We start from the raw sequence: 16,538 nt of genomic DNA, 5'->3' as shown, positions 1-16,538 counted from the left end.
AAGACGCGGCCCGATACTCCGCCTCAGTAGACGAAAGGGCTACCGTGGGCTGCTTCTTGCTACTCCATGAAATAACACCTGCACCCAAAGTAAAACAGTAACCTGTAGTAGACCGCCTGTAGTCCACGTCACCGGCCCAATCCGAGTCGCTCCAACCTGCAAGTACAAGATCTGACCCATCTGTCCCTACGGGGTAATGAATCCCCAAATCAGATGTCCCCCTCAGATACCGAAGTATCCTCTGAGCAGCCTGCCAATGCACCGTCTTAGGTTCACTCATGAACCCTGCCAAGAGCCCAACAGCAAAACATAGATCAACCCTGGTGTTGAGAAGCCAAATCAAGGACCCAATCAACTGTCGATAGCGGGACGCATCCGCCAAAGGAGAAGCTGAATGGGAAGTGGCCTTCCAGTTCGGATCCATAGGAGTAGAGAGGGCCCAAGAATCCTCCATCTCAAAAGACACCAAAAGCTCCTGTACATATCTCTGTTGAGAGATAAAGATCCCCCTCTGAGACTAATAAATCTCATTTCCCAAAAAGAAATGGAGTAGACCCAAATCCGTCATCTCGAACGTCCGATGTAAAGCTGACTTCGTCTCCTGGACCTGCTGTGCATCATCACCTGTGACAATCAAATCATCAACATATAAGACAAACAGCACACAACCACCCTCGGAAGTGTGAACATACAACTGCGGATCGGCCTTGGACCGCCGATATCCCAACTGAGACTGGAGGAACGAATCAGTCTTCTCGTTCCATGCACGCGGAGCCTGCTTGAGGCCATACAAGGCCTTCTTCAACCTGTAGACTTTCCCATCTGAAGAACCAAAGCCAGGAGGCTGCTCAACATAGATCTCCTCCTTCAAATCACCATTCAGGAAGACCGACTTCACATCCAACTGATAAACAGGCCATCTCCGATGGCCAGCCAAAGCAAGAACAGCTCTAATGGTCGCCATACGAGCTGTGGGGGCAAAAGTGTCATGACAGTCAATACCTGGGCGCTGTGCAAAACCTTTAGCAACAAGGCGAGCCTTGTGCTTATCCAAAGTACCATCACTGAGGTATTTGGTCTTGAAGACCCACTTGACTCCAATCACCTTCTTCTTCGGGGGGCGGGGCACGAGTGACCAAGTGTCATTCCTCTCAATAGCCTCCAACTCAGCTTCCATAGCTTTCTTCCATGGTGCGGACTATAAAGCCTCCTTCACGAAGGTGGGCTCTCCATCCTGCATAACACGGGTCATCAAACAATAGTTGGAGCAAACAAGCTCCGTAGAATGTGCCTGGTGCCTCCGTGACCGCCGCGGACCATCCTGCGGTCCCCACTCCTCAAGAACCCCCTCGATCCTTGAATCACGGAGTGTGTCACGGGCCCAGCGAGGAGGAGGCCGAACCTCCCCTCGGCATTCTCCATCAGCAGAAAACTCTGGAATATCCACCGGTGGTAACTCCTCAAAGGTGTCCGATGGAACTGTAGACTCTGTGTCAGAAACAGAATCATAATCAAAAGGCACGGGCTCCAATGGAACTGTAAAAGGAGCCCAACTCTCCCCTGGATCTCCAAGAACGGGATGCTCCTCACCCGTTGAAGTAACCGGAACCTCCACAAACCGCACATCACGCCTAGTGTACACATCTCGCTTGACGGAATCATACAGTCGGTAGCCTTGGGACTGGGAGCTGTAGCCAACAAATACCTGTTTTCGGAAAGCCGCTTCAAATTTATCACGGTGAGCCTTGGGAATGTGAACATAGGCATCACACCCAAAGACCCAAAAGTAAGAAACATCTGGCTTCGTCCCAAAATGAGCCTCAAATGGAGTCATCCCTTCCACGGCCGAAGTAGGGGATCGATTAAGGATGTGGACTGCAGTAGCCACAACCTCGGCCCACAGAACCTGAGGGGTCTGTCGGTGCCATCATGGTGCGCGCCATCTCAATCACACTGCGGTTCTTCCGTTCAAGAATACCATTTTCTTGAGGAGTATTAGTATTGGCAAACTCCTGGTGAATTCCTCTATCTGCACAAAACCGAGCAAACTCATTAGACACAAATTCACCTCCCTTGTCGGATCGCAAGGTCTTCAACTTCCGGCCTGATCAGTTCTCCTCAAAGAGAAGCCAATCCTTGAAGTGCGAGAAAGCTTCTGACTTTAATGCCAAAAAGTAGGCCCATGTCATCCTGCTATAGTCATCCACGATCAGCATGAAGTACGAGCTCCCACGCAGGGACTCATTCCTCATAGGGCCACATAGATCCGTAGATACTAGCTCCATCGGGGAAGTAGACCGCCGCGAAGCTGTGTGGGGAATGGCATCCCTATGCTGCTTCCCCCGAATGCAGGAGACACATGGCTGTTGGCTCACCACTATATCTGGCAACCCTCGAACAAGCTGTCCACGTGACACCCTCCGAAGATAGTCATAGTTCAGGTGACCAAACCGAGCATGCCATAATTCTGACTGTGACTGTGAGGTAAGAAGAAGAGTAGAGAGGGCAGTGGAAGACTTCAGTCTATAAATGCCGTTCTCATATCCGGATGAGAGAACCTTCCTCGATCCACGATCAAGGACTCGCACCGTAGAACTATCAAACTCCACCAAAAGACCAAGGGAGCAAATCTTATGAACTGAAAGGAGATGGTACCCTAAACGTGATACATGCAAAACCTCTGAGGTATGGGTACCACCTCGTCCATCCGGAATAAGTTGCATCTTACCCCGACCTGCAATAGAAACTGAAGAGCTGTCTCCAATGAGAATCTGCCCACGCGAGGGTCGCAGCTGGGCAACACCATCTGATGAAGGAGTCATGTGCTGTGAGGCACCACTATCAACAATCCACTCTCGAGCCTGGGGAGCCGTCATCGCAGCATCAGAAGCATTCGGTGAAGCGTCCTCAATGACAGCTAGATGAAGAAATGCAGCTGATGAGGATGCAGCCACCGCTCCAGAATCCTTGGTATCCTTCTTCTTGGTGTCCTTCGTGTCTTTGTCAGGGCAATCCTTCTTCCAATGGCCAGTCTTTCCACAAATATGGCATGTGGAGTCTTTGTCCTTGTCCTTCTTGGACTTGTTATCCCCCTTCTTCTTCTTTTGGTCCTTCCCCTTCTTCTGAGAGGCTTCACCTGTCAGCGCCTCCGACTTGGAAGCATTTTGTCCCTTTAACTGTTCCTCTTGGTCCAAAACCATAGGAACCAACTCTTCCCAGCGAAGAGTAGACTCTCGCCCCAAAGCAATAAGGGCAGAGTAAAATGTACCGAATCGTGGCGGCAACTGGGATAATAGTGTGATCGCCATGTCTTCGGAGGAAATCGGCTTCCCCGCATTCTGAACCTGCATCTGTAGCTGCCTTAGCTTGTTAATGTGTTCCCGTAGCGAAGAAGACTTATTGACGGACAAGGTCCGCATCTGTACCTCCAAAGAAACCCTCTTCATCAGGGTCATCCGATTGTACATTTGATCAAGCTCCAGCCATATCTCCCGAGCCACCGTCAAGTGCTCGATGTGAGCGATCACGGCTGTAGTGCATGATAGAAAGAGAAAGGATCGAATCCTGGCATTCAGTTTGTCCCAATGAGACTGGGCCTTGGCGAACTCCGCTCGAGCATCGGAAGAGAGTTTGGACTCATCTCTTACCGAGGGCCGGTCAATCTCTTCCTGTACCAACTCCGCCAAATCATAGGACTCAAGGATGGCCAACATCATGACGCGCCAAATGCGATAGTTGTCGCCGTCGAGCTTCTGATCTGTAGGAAGAGCCGGTAAGACAGGCACCTTCCGGTCCATAATCGCCTGGAACTCCAAGTCCATCTCTGTAGACATCTTCACCTGTAATGCCTTCACAAACGCAAAAGCAGCCCCCTCTGATTGGAAAAACTCAGCCTGCTAAGGCTCTTTCACGTCCTGAAGCTTCTTCACCCGCCGGAGGCGATGAAAAAGCAAAACCTGCACTTGTAGGCTGAAAACTCAAACTTCCTCCGCGTCAAACAGTAGTAAACAGCAGCAAATCCACCACCTGTACTCCTTTCCTGTGCGCCCACACTCGTTTCAGCCTTGTTCCAAGGCGTAGCCCTCCTGTCTGCCCTTAAACGCAAAAAACGCAAATTTGTGTCGCGATGGAAACTCCTCTTCAGGTCGATTCTGCGCTCAGTCAGCCCTTAAAAGCTGCTCTGATACCATGTCAGAGTGCAGCGGTGTGGAAGCGTAGGACTAAGAGAGAGAGAACGCAGAGAGAGAAGAGAGAGAAAGAGACAGTGGACGATGAAGATCTGCTGTATAAAGAATGTTGAATACAAAGATATACACGGGCGCAGTGCGCTGGACTGCGTGTCTCCACCTCGACGATGCAACCTGCTGTCCACCTCGAAGTCTGCTGCAGTCTGCACTGTCTGCTGTCTGAAATCTGTGAACAGAGACAGAATCTGCGCGTCACCGGTCTGTAATCTGCGTCAGAGAAGTGTGTAAGACTGCTGGGAACGTCAGGTATAAATAGCCGATATCTGCCAGAAAATAGGGCACCAGAAATACCCTGTCGGCTGCATTAAATGCAGCCGACTGACTGTACAGGTCGGACTGCCACGTGGCAGTCCGACTGCACTCTGCCTCTTGCCTGGCTGCCTCCTACCTGGCTGTGATCTCTAACAAGTTGCCCCCCTATGGCTCCACATGAGCTACCTAATTTTCCTTTTCCTCTCTTACATAGCTCCATAGACACCAACTCTGATGTAGACATTGAGGAGTTTGTGTAATACCCCTCCCTCTACTCTCTCATTTATTCAAGTTCAAGAGGCCATCTCTAGAAACTATCTGGCTTTTGTTCCACTGAAGCCCCAAATACCTTCTTCGGCATCGCCAACAGCATATTCTTCGTCATCAAATACACGGCAGACCACGATCCATGAATTTCTTGATTTCCTATCTTTCAGAGAGGAATTTCGAGAGGGCTCACCCTTTCTTTTCCTTCAAAGGGGGATCCCATCTCTTTCACTTCAAAAGGGATTTCTACTCATTGTTCGGTTCTTCACACAATCTTTATCTTCTTGGGGTGGTTGACATCTCCATGTCATCTCACCAATTGATACCCAAGATCTACAAGTTCTTCCTAGTTTGGGGCCTTGAATGTTTCGACCATGACTTGGTCACTAGGCCTTCATATATACCATTCAGCCATGACTTCGTGGCTAGACCTTCGTATTTCTTCCACAATCTACAAGTTCTTCCTAGATTGGAGCCTTGGATGTTTCAGCCATGATTCAGTGGCTAGGCCTTCGTATTCCTTTCAACATGGAGTCACTGATCTTGTGGCTTCCCTCCCAAGATTGAGTTTCAGGTACTATTAGCTCATCACGTCTATTATTCTTCACTATAGGTCTCCTTATAGGTGAAACATTGGGATTACAAGGTGGTTCCTCTCTCTCTCTCTCTCTCTCTCTCTCTCTCTCTCTCTCTCTCTCTCTCTCTCGGCTCCTTTTTGGGCCTAAGAAGGGGTATTGAGAAACCCATTCATAAAGTTCATTTATTTTCATTAATTTATTCTGGTTTCACTCTTACAGCCTCAAAAGGGTTGGCACTTGAGATTTGCCTATAAATAGGGCACTAACTCAATTTTATACACTGTCATTCATTCATCCATTCACTCTTTCTATCAAATCACTCCATTCTATCAGTCTTCTCTCTATTCCTCAACCTCTCCACTGCTGTCTACAACCCTACCTAGAGGACATCTCAGTTCATGGATAATCCTACATAGCTGTCTGCTGCTTGGCACCCTCTTCCACACATTGCAGGCTGCATTTTCAGGTCAAATGCTCCCACCCAGCTGTTCTCCATCATCAGGCTGATTGATGTCAATAGGATTGCTGCAAGCGAGACCTTTTCTACCTGCACTCTTTCAGCATCTGTTCTATCTCCTACAAGCTGTTTACTGCCCCAATATGCTGCCTTTAGCTGCTGGGAGACTCTCTTCTACTATGATTCAATCAAAGGCAGGCTGTCCTACTGTCCTTGAAACTCCGGAGCTAGATGGTTGTTAGTGCTCTCGGACAACATCTAAGGATTGCATTCCACTCCTACTACAACTGTCCTTCTTCATTCACCATTTACCTTCGATACCCTACTACCCAAAGGACTACCTTTCACTCCCTTCACTATGCAGATTCCCTATAGATATTGCAGCTAGCCGTCTTTGAGCTTTGCTCCACTGTATCAACACGATATATTCAACACGATTCAATGTTCACCATTCTTCACTCTTCTTCTGAGTTTCTTCTCCTCTCAATGCTTGCCGTACACTCTAGGTTTCTCCCTGCAAAACACACTGTCTCTCTAATATGGTATGACTCCATACCGTCCCATCACTTTTCTTGACAACAATGGTATCTCACAAACAACCTAAGAAGGTGAACATTGTTTAGGAGATGCTTCCCTTGTATTTGTACTTAGTTTTTTGAGTTTATATAGGTTGACTCTTCAACAAGAGGTGGGGAAAAAAGGGATGAGAACAAGGCAACTTTTTTTTTTAACAAACACTCTAAGAAGGAAATGTGAAGGTGGTTGTCAATGAGATTCTTCCCTTGAATAATTGCATTTGTACTTAGTTGTGTGTGTTTCTGTAGGCTGACTCTTAGACAAGAAGTGAAAGAAAAAAAGTAAGAATAAGGCATCTTGCAGAAGGGGGAGAAGCGTGTGTGTGAGGTCATAAAGACTTATCATGGCTGTTTTGCAGGTCACATCACTGGAGTGATTTTCACAGTCTATGACAAAGGACACACAAGCACAGGCAGCCGGCAGAGAGCCGAGCTGGGAGAGAGCACTAGGGGGAGGACAAAGCAGCATGAGGGGGTGAGGAAGGACAGGCAATGACCTCAGCACAAGAAATATCATCCAATTCAGCAAACAACTAAATTACAAGCATAAAGGCCTCAGTAAAAGGACCAGGTTAAAAGGGATTCCAGGTAGCATATAACCACCACAAAGAGGCAGTCAGTAACTTCTCAAAAATGAATCGTATTCTTAATGTTTGGACTTACAGTTTCTTTTGCAGCCGCCATGGCTAAAGCACCTGCACCCATCTCTACTTCTTGAAGGCCAATAGCAATAATGCTCCCCTCGATGGAACCTTTCTCTAGCCAAGACATCAACGACTTGAAAGAAGCCTTTTCCTGACCCACATTCCAGGTACCTGCTAATATCTTGAACTTCTCTTGCCTTAAATAAGTGCCTTCTTTTGAGGTCATTCTCAAATACAACACCTTGTCAAAAGTACTAGGCGACGTGACAAACCATCCACGCACCCCCCCACTGTCTGCAACAGTGAACAAGTGATTGTTGCACACTCCCAACCTTGCAACAGATGATTTGTGTGCACGCCATGCCCCTAATAACTTTCCTGAACTCATGGCTAAAGCATGAACCACACCATCTGCATAGCCTACAAAGATTCGATTTCCAAATGCATACAAACACCGAACAGCAGCAGGACTATGACGGTGATCAGCTAACCAGTTCCCAGAGCTGTCCCATTGGGCAAGTCGGCCATTGGCAAAGCCCACCCAGACATTGCCATCAGCTGCACTAACTAAAGCCTCCATTCTTTTGCTATCATCAATGCTTTGACCAACTGCAGCACGGAGAACAGCATCTGCTGCACCAAAAACAGCATTCCGGGACCGCTGAAAAAAACTGAGTGCTCCTTGACTCTTTTCCTTCTTCAAAACTTTTGTCATATTCAGTTTTGCTTCCTCTCCTTTCCCAGCTTCATGAATTGGAGATACATTAGGGCTGGTGAATTCAGCATCAGCATTTGGTCCAAAGACTCTCAATACATCCTTAGTTCTTGCATCCCTGCCAAAAAGTGTGAAACAAAGCATAATAAAGATTTTCTATCTTCAAATGAGCAGAGAGGCATGGCATCTTAAGCTGCACAAAGTATATTAACTGACAAACAGAGTATACCACAGGGCCAGCAAGTTCGATCCGCCACTCCAAACCCGACATTGTGAGTGCTCAGCAATCAAAAACCGCACATCTATAGTTGCAAGACTAGATGCACCAGATGCCATTCCTCGTGCTCTTAGATCAATGTAAGATGTTGCTACTAAAGCAGCTGCAATATGCATTGACTCCTTGGACATTGAAAAGGCCTCTGTTATGACATTATGTGGCCAGACTCGTAAAGACCCACTCTCAGACCCTGTCCACAGCTCTCCTGCAGACAACAAGAGCACAAAATCATCATATCTCAAATGCCAGAATTGAATGAAACCTTCAGATGTTCTGCTGCTCAGAGGCAGCTCATCACAGATGGCAAGCTATCAAAAAGTTGACTTATAGAATGGTTTGCAGCATACCATATGAAGTAACAACAATGGCCAGAACAGGTGTCTGATGCGCTTGCCAAGCCAGAACAGGGGCATTTTGATCACCAGCAGTTTCACCATCATGATTGGAGGATAAGGCCCATGCCCTAATTTTGCCATCCTTATGGCCACTCCACATGAGATGATTGGCAGTGTCCGTGAACAGGCACAGGGGACATAATTCATGCACCAACTTACTATATGTGGCAGCATCCTCATCACCTTTTGTGTTGCCTTTGCCATCACAACTAGACATGAGTGCACTCGGGATGTCCCATACTATAATGCCTTGATCACATCCCAACCACAAGGCAGTATCTGTGCAGGCAAGCACCCTCGTGGGTTGATTGACCATTTCAGTGAGTGGCTGCGGCCTCAGTTCAAAAGCCACAGGCCCATCTTCTCCTCCTCGAACAGGTGCTTTAAAAACCCCTTTCCCACCTCCAGCACTAATAAACTCTCTCATTCTGCATACTTTTGTCCCACAGGTATCTTGAAACCTTGCAGCTTTTTCCTGCCCTAAACATGCAATACAGGGTGTGACAAACCACAAATTATTTTTATTAAAAGCAATTACTTCCTCTTTCTCACAGATGCACGTCTAAAAACGTGTTAAGACACTCTAGGGCTTCAATGGATTGCAGAAACTATAAAGGTTTCAAAAAACTTCAAGAAAAGAACCTCTGCCTTGTTTGGCTTGCACATGATTTACATCCTTTGACTGACTGCCTAGGTTATTGTATTGAGGCAACACCTGCCCCTCCGAAACAGCACTGTGCTGAGATGACCATATATAACCATTGACCTCGTGAACAGCTGGTTGTTCCTCAAAAAGTCCTTGGTGAGATGGCTGCCATCCATCTTCTGTAGTTGGTTTGACAGAGCCAAGAGCTGCCTGCAAATCTGCATCCTCTAAAAGGTCAGTAGCTTCTTCACGAAAATTCAATCCATTAATAGAAGAACGTAGCTGTGTAAGTTCAGTCATCTTCTCCTCTGATGGATGAGAAAAGGGACCCAGCCAAAATCCTTCAGAGCTGTTTGCACCCTGTGACGTGTAAGGACTTGAATCCTTTGTCAACTGAGATACAGAAAAAGGAGAATCTGGAGAGACCTGTTCGAGGGAACCACTGAAGTCCTTTGGTAAACTCGTGACCTTTGAGGATGGCATTTCATGCATGAGTGGTGTATGTAGCAACATTGAATGTGAATCCTGTAGTGGCAATCTGTTCCCAGGCGGTGTTTGCCAGGACAAGGAACTCAAGCCAGGAGACGAATTGGCATCTGATAGTCTACATGATGATGCATCAGGACTAGAGAGTAGATCAATCTCAGGGTATGGTACAGATGCTGCTGAAATATCATTATGTGTATAGGTAAAGCTCTTGCTGCTAGGGCAGCTTCCTGAGCCACTGCTTCTTGTGACATCTCCCCCATTGTATGCTAGAGGTGTTTGATCCCAATGGTCGATGAAAGACAAAGATGATGAGCTTTCTGCTACAACCTGAGGCTCCTCCCAATGCTCAAAGTGGAATGGACTTGATGAACTGCCCGCTGGAGACAGCGCGGGCAGCTCAAAACCAGAAGAGGGATCCCATAAAGGGCTAGACTGTGTGTAGTCAAAAGGTTGGCGGATACCTGTTGATGGAGCAGAGGCACTGTCTTCTTCTCCAAAGTCAATGAGAGGAGGTAATGCAGATTTTTTGTCTCCAGATCCCATGCTGTCTAACAATTCCCCTGATCATTAGAGGCGATGTTAATTTGAATCGTGCATTATAACTGTTCTTTTCATGCCTTAGACATCCATAAATCCATTAATCCCGAATGAGTAGTTCAAGTTTTGCCTGCACGGATCACTGACATTCTTCAAATAAGCAGAATCGCTGCACTGCAGACAGAGAAGTAATGCCTGTGCAAGGTTCAGCGAACAAAGTCCACGTGATCCACTAGAAATACACAAAAAATTGGGCATCAAAGCCTGCATATTCTTTGGTTCTATCTGTTTTGAGAGGGAGAATCCGCAAGCAAGATCCACCTAATCAACACAGGAAAATGGTCGAAACAGAAGAAGAAAGACAGAAAGAAGGGCAGAGCGAGAGCGACAGAGCGAGAGAGATTGGCTTACCGTGCGAGCGATGGAGGAAGCGTGGCATAAAATCTCTCCGATTCTTCATTCTTCCAAAGGCAAAAACGAGGGGGACTCGGGAGTGCAAGAGACGTTGCCCAGCGCCCGGCATCGAGGCCTGCCGCTGCCCGCATGGTCGTACCTTTTCTGACGAGGCATGGAATCTTGGTTGAACGGCTGCTCAGGCCGGATTCACAAGAGTCGGCTCGGCCTCCCTCCAAAGGAAGGCTTCACGAACAGTCGAAAAGCCAAAAGCAAGAAGTTAGAATTTTTGCTCTCATTCCCCATAAAAGAGGACGTTGTGCACATCGAAGTTGTTGTGGTGATTTCGGGTCATAGCCCTCCCATATGAGCTTTTGAAGAGCTTAAAGGTGATTATGAAAAGCAACTATGGTAGGACGGCTTTTGCACATGTAGGCAGGCAGCCATGAATTGTTGAGATGATGCTTTTTGTTGTGGGGAGACTAAATGTTAATTGACATGTAGAAACCTTTGTGATAATGGCTAAACCCATGGCTTTCAGAAGTAATTTTGGTTAACTAATAGTTCTGAATATTCCATTAGCATGTCAACAAATGCTCACCATGGTGAGGTCTAAAGCCTTTGTGTGCACAGGCTATGAAATTAAGCCTTACAATTGGTCTAAAATACCTAGATTAGATAGAAGTGCATGTACAAGATGAAGTAAGTAGACCAGTAATGATAACTTGTGCCTTTTGAATGTTGTCAAAATGTTTCGATACTACTCATGTGCAATTGTTGTTGGGCCCATTGGAAGTTGCTTTTCATTTGGCTCTTTGAACATGCTTGTTATCACAATGCTCTTCGGTATTTGTTCATGTTACCTAGCATAATCAAACTCATGGTTTTATTCAAGGCTATAGATGGCTTGCTCGAGTACTCACAATTGGGATAAGATTGTGATCTTTTGTGAGTTGAAAGTATTCAATACATTGAGGGCACTGTAGGTGGTCCCAATGAACTTTGTTGCAAGAATCACCACATTGAATGAAGACAACTCACCATGGCTTTGTAGTTTTGCATTGTCCTTGTAATAGATGGCTAGGCCACTAGGGCGGTGAGATGTGATTTGTGGCTATCTTTGGTATGGTTTCTTGTGTTCATGTGTCTTATAGACAAAGCATGTTAGATTATATGAGTTTAGATAAGGCAAGGATGTGGTTGGCATGCTTCTTTTTGGAGAATGTTCAAAATAGCATCTTCATTTACTAGCACATGTTCTAGCAATATTTTTTCTTTAAAAATAAGAAATATTGGGGATTAAAGACACTTGTGCCTAGCCACCCACATTTACTCTATACACTGTATCCACACACTTGTATACTATAGGTGGCAAGCATCCATCACTATCACTTTAATATTTATTCTTTTAGTTGCAATAACAAAAGGGAAGGCACGTCACACATTGTGATTGTTGAAGTTTCTACACACCAGTCTCTCTCTTCTATTGCTTGAACCTCCATAATGCTTGCTTCTTTCTTGCTTTCACTTGTGCTTCCACTCTTGCTTTACCTTTCAAGCTAGTATCAAAGAAGCATTTGAGGAGCTTCATTGGCATTGCATTCAACATGACAAGAGAGCTTGACTTACAACTTTCATGGCAGCCCCATTTTTGTCCATTTGAGAGCATGATACATAAGTTATGGACAACTATGGTAGCTTGATAGCACATTTATATTTTGGTTATAACTTTTCAATATGATATCGAATTGATGTGTCCTATAGCTAGAAACAAGAATGGCAATGAGAGCTATAGATTTAAGCTCTCACAAAGTTGATTATATGCAACTTTTAGTTCTCTATTTTACACAGAACAAAATAGTTCTAGTTTGGACAACAAGCTTACAGGTTAGAGAGCTTTACATATTACATACTACATGCTATTTGGGTTTTTCATATACTTATGCTGATGCTCAGCACAAATATTTATGGTTGGATATGTTTATGGTGACCTTTGAAGCTTGAATTCTAGCTCCATGGATGTATTGGGCATTAGCTATTTGCTTCAATAATTCTTCACTTATTACAAGATGAAGACATATTAGATGTATATGCTCCCGGATGTATCATTAATATGCTTGGGCTTCCCAGATGTTATGTGCTTGATGTACTGAGCTATGTTGTGCTCTGGGGCATTCCAAAGTCGATTCCAGTGGGAGCCATTTGTATATATATTACAGAGCTTGGCTCTTTGAGTTAGTGGGAGACTCTTTATGCTCTTTTGGTTTTGTTCAAAAAGAGGGGGAAGAGACGGACAAGAACGAGAGCCATGAACAAAGAGCAGTCTACTCTCTTCTCTTCCATTATTCATTCATTGTGTAACACACATAAGATTCTATGTCTAAGTAGAGTTGATGTCAATACCACTAATCAGCTTGATTTTCAACACTCCCCCTCAAGCTCAAGTCAATTGTTGTACTCCAAGTAACTCCCTAAAATAAACAAATTTATCTCTACTAAGTGATTTGGTAAACATGTCAGCTACTTGGTCTTCAGTCTTCACATGAAGCAAATCTATCTTTCTTGGAGGTACCATTTCCCTGACGAAGTAACAATGAACTTCTATGTGCTTTCATCTAGCATGATAAATTGGGTTTGCCAGCTAACAGTGCACTATTCGTGTTGTCAGAATGTAATGTGACCTTTCTGTCCATCTGTATACCCAAGTCATGTAATAGTTTCAAGAGCCAAACTACTTCACATGTAGCTAAGGTTGCACCTCTATACTTTGACTCTGTGCTAGAGAGAACAATTGTAGGCTACTTTTTACTGCTTCAGTTGACCATACTACTTCCAAGATTGAAAGCATAACCACTGGTAGACAGTATACCAAGTTCATTGTCAAGACTGTCACTGCTAGGTGACTCATAGCTAGAAGTAAGTGGCCCGGCAACATCTTCAAACATCTTCCCTTTGCCTATAGGTTTTCTTGTTCTATGTATAGCCAATAAAGACACACTTAGCAACCTTCGCATCTAACTTCTTCCTCTTCTCATCTGGCACATGTACATGAGCATATACATCCAAAGACTTTAAGATGGATGATATCTAGTTTGTACATATACAATTTCTCATACAATGTAAGATCATGAATACTAGCTGTAGGAGTTTTGTTTAAAACATGTATCGTAGTTACAACTACTTCAATCCAATAATAGTTTGTTAAATTCTTCTCATTTAGCATGGCTCTTGCAGCTTCCATTAGCACCCTATTTTTTCTCTTTGCCACACCATTCTGTTATGGTATATATCTGCATATAAGCTATCTTTTAATCCCATACTCGACCAAGTACCTATCAAATTCACAAGAGACATACTCACCACCTCCATTAGATCTCAAGCATGAGATATAACATCCAAACTCTTTTTTAGCATGTGTTTTAAAATCCTTGAAAATATCTAGCACTTCATCCTTGTGCTTCTATACTGCCAAGTATATCTGCTGAAATCATTAATAAATGAGACATAATAACTTACACCATTGAAGGATGCATTATACATTGGACCCCAAGCACCTAAATGCATAGACTATAATGGCCTAGTACTATTTTTGTCATGTTTGACAACAAATGAAAGTCTTGCTTTCCAAACTGGCAAGAAAAGCATACATATCCTAACTCCATATACTTAAAATTTAGGCAAACCAAGTACAATCTCCTTCTGCTACATGGTTTTCAATTGTTGTATGTTTACATGTCTAATGCACTTATGCCAAATTTCCACATCTCTAATTGCTCCGGTGTCAGAGAAACCATGGATGCCTTTAATTTAGGAATAGTAGCATCCAAGGTAAACATCCTGCTATCCCTTATGCCTTTAGCAATTAGCTTGCAACCATTTCCATACTCTTCAATAAAATAGCCATCTCTATTAAATATGACTTGCAAATTTTGCTCAACCATTTATCATACAAACAATAAAATTTTTAGTGATAGATAGTACATGCAACACATGATATAGACTCTTTCTCTTTCCATCATGCATGATTAGCAGTACAACACATATGTGCTTGATGTCATGTTGTATCATCACCAATACATACATAGCCATGAGAACTTGCAGTCATCTTATCAAACCATTCTCCATGTGGGGTCATATGATTCGAGGCACTTGAGTTAATGTACCACTTTTCATCAACCTTGCCTTGCTTAAGCATACCCTTCGATACATGTGTCATAGCAAAGAGTCTATCCGACTAATCATCAATAGCATTGCTAGAGGATCCATAGCCAGCATACTATCTGCCTTTTGCTTTCATGTTAGCCTACTTTTTATGACAATCTTTTGTGATATGTCCATACCTGCCACAATAATGACAATCTTTATACCTATTTGATTGATCATGAGACTGCTAAGAATTACCTTTGCCTCTGGGTGATGTCCCCTTGCCTTGAAAGGATCGTGATCCTCTTTGACATTGTGCATTTTGATTTTGCCAATCATTTTGTTGCTTCTACTGTTCAAAAGCATTTTGAGTGTCACCACACCCTCGAGAGGCTGAGCCCTACTGCCTCTAGCTCTCAAACTAGAGCAAAAGATGGTATCTTTGCTCTGGTAGGTACTCGAATATGTATTCAAATCAAGTTTAACTTCTTCATGCAACAGCAATGCAAGTAACTCATCCTAATCGTGGGGGTGCGGTCATACAAAAATTGATATGTCAATGGCTTTGTATTCCTTACCCAAGCCATTCAAAATAATTGCAATCGTGCCATCATTCTCGACCTTTGACCCAATAGAGGCAAGTTGATTTTAATTTATGTGGTATAATCTTATATGCTTCCGCCATTTCTTGACATGTTATTAAATGACTACTTCAGCTAATTTTTCCATGCATGAGTGGCATTGCCATAAGAATCTCTTATGCATCCTTTGGAGACAGATAGGCAGTGATTTGCATGGCCATACCATCATATATGCATAAGGAGAACCAATGTAGAACTTTAATAACTCTTTCCATCGATTACTTATGAGCTCTTTGTTGCTCAAGAGTAGGATTTCTATCAGGCAATCTTGGTTCAACTTCCTCTCTAGTACACGAATCCCAATAGCCTCTTCCAATCATGAAGTTTTGCATTTTGAACTTCCACAGAGTAAAGTTTTATTATAAAGATTCTCCCCTACAATCTAAGCGATATTATCAGTTCTTGTTGAATTAGCCATAATGCTTCCAATTCAAGACAATGTTATGTCTTTTCAGCTAGGCAACAATAGTGCCTTCAAACAATCTTAACAACCCTGTTATAATTTACTAGTTGTAGTTGCAAATATTATCAACTACTCAAGATATAAACCAAGTGTATTTACAATAATCAGTAGTGGTGTAGCCAAGCTCCAAGTTAGCAAATGCAGTTCCAATTTGCAGCTTAAAAACTCCCACAAACATCTTCATACATGTACATGGCACCCAAAGATTCAATACATCCACTGGAAGTACTCAATTGGTATCAAACCACTTTATGGATGACCTATCTAGATGAGTGCTAGTTGTAAACTATATTATAATAGAAAAATAACAATTTAATTGAGCTCAACACAAGCCCCAAGTAGCTCAAAAACATCTGAGGATGTCACCATAATATCCTAGCATCAAAATATGTCCATACAAGCATCAATAGATGCATAGAACTCAACTAAACATGAAGGAGATCCTGCTAAGAATAGTTACCAACATAAGGCCTACTATAACCAGAAGTAAACCAACTCTAAACCAAGCAAACAACGCTCAAGGCATCAAACATTACAATATGGAACCATTTGGAGCATGTAAAGAACAAAGTTGTAGTCATTATTAAGCATAAATTAATGTCTTCATCCCCCGGCTAGTGAGGTACAGTAGCAAAATATCACCTAGGAGGTCCAATACATTAATGTTTACCATCCATAAGCATTCTTAAGCAATTTTCAAACTTTTTACTAACATCTCAAGTGAAAATGAGAGCGATGTCCACTGTAGTAAACAACCAATCTGCACAGGTCTGTGTTCAATATCTCAAAATCCATGTAGACATTGGAAAAATGTTATTT

General features: G+C 43.8%; 1 protein-coding gene across 5 annotated transcripts in view; it reads right to left on the bottom strand.

Moving 5' to 3' along the window:
- LOC148040682 (type I inositol polyphosphate 5-phosphatase 13-like) overlaps positions 1-10,820 on the bottom strand; it is an 84,826-nt gene extending 74,006 nt beyond the window's left edge. The window contains exons 1-5 of one of the 5 annotated variants that reach the window (XM_087660997.1): positions 10,491-10,820; positions 9,050-10,400; positions 8,360-8,887; positions 7,965-8,217; positions 7,040-7,853 (exon numbers count right to left, since the gene is read on the bottom strand). In XM_087660997.1, the coding sequence (XP_087517123.1) occupies positions 7,040-7,853; positions 7,965-8,217; positions 8,360-8,887; positions 9,050-10,085 (2,631 nt within the window). In that variant the 5' untranslated portion in view covers positions 10,086-10,400; positions 10,491-10,820. Of the gene's footprint in view, positions 1-7,039; positions 7,854-7,964; positions 8,218-8,359; positions 8,888-9,049; positions 10,401-10,490 lie in introns of those variants that run through there. The other 4 variants (XM_087661005.1, XM_087661013.1, XM_087661022.1 and 1 more) reach the window with 4 other exon arrangements.
- Between the last annotated feature and the right edge of the window lie 5,718 nt (positions 10,821-16,538).

This window comes from Lygodium microphyllum, chromosome 2 (assembly GCF_053477565.2).
Source record: "Lygodium microphyllum isolate KBCC chromosome 2, Lygodium_microphyllum_v1.1.10, whole genome shotgun sequence".
Classification (NCBI taxonomy): domain Eukaryota; kingdom Viridiplantae; phylum Streptophyta; class Polypodiopsida; order Schizaeales; family Lygodiaceae; genus Lygodium; species Lygodium microphyllum.
This window is presented reverse-complemented; position numbering and strand designations above follow the sequence as displayed.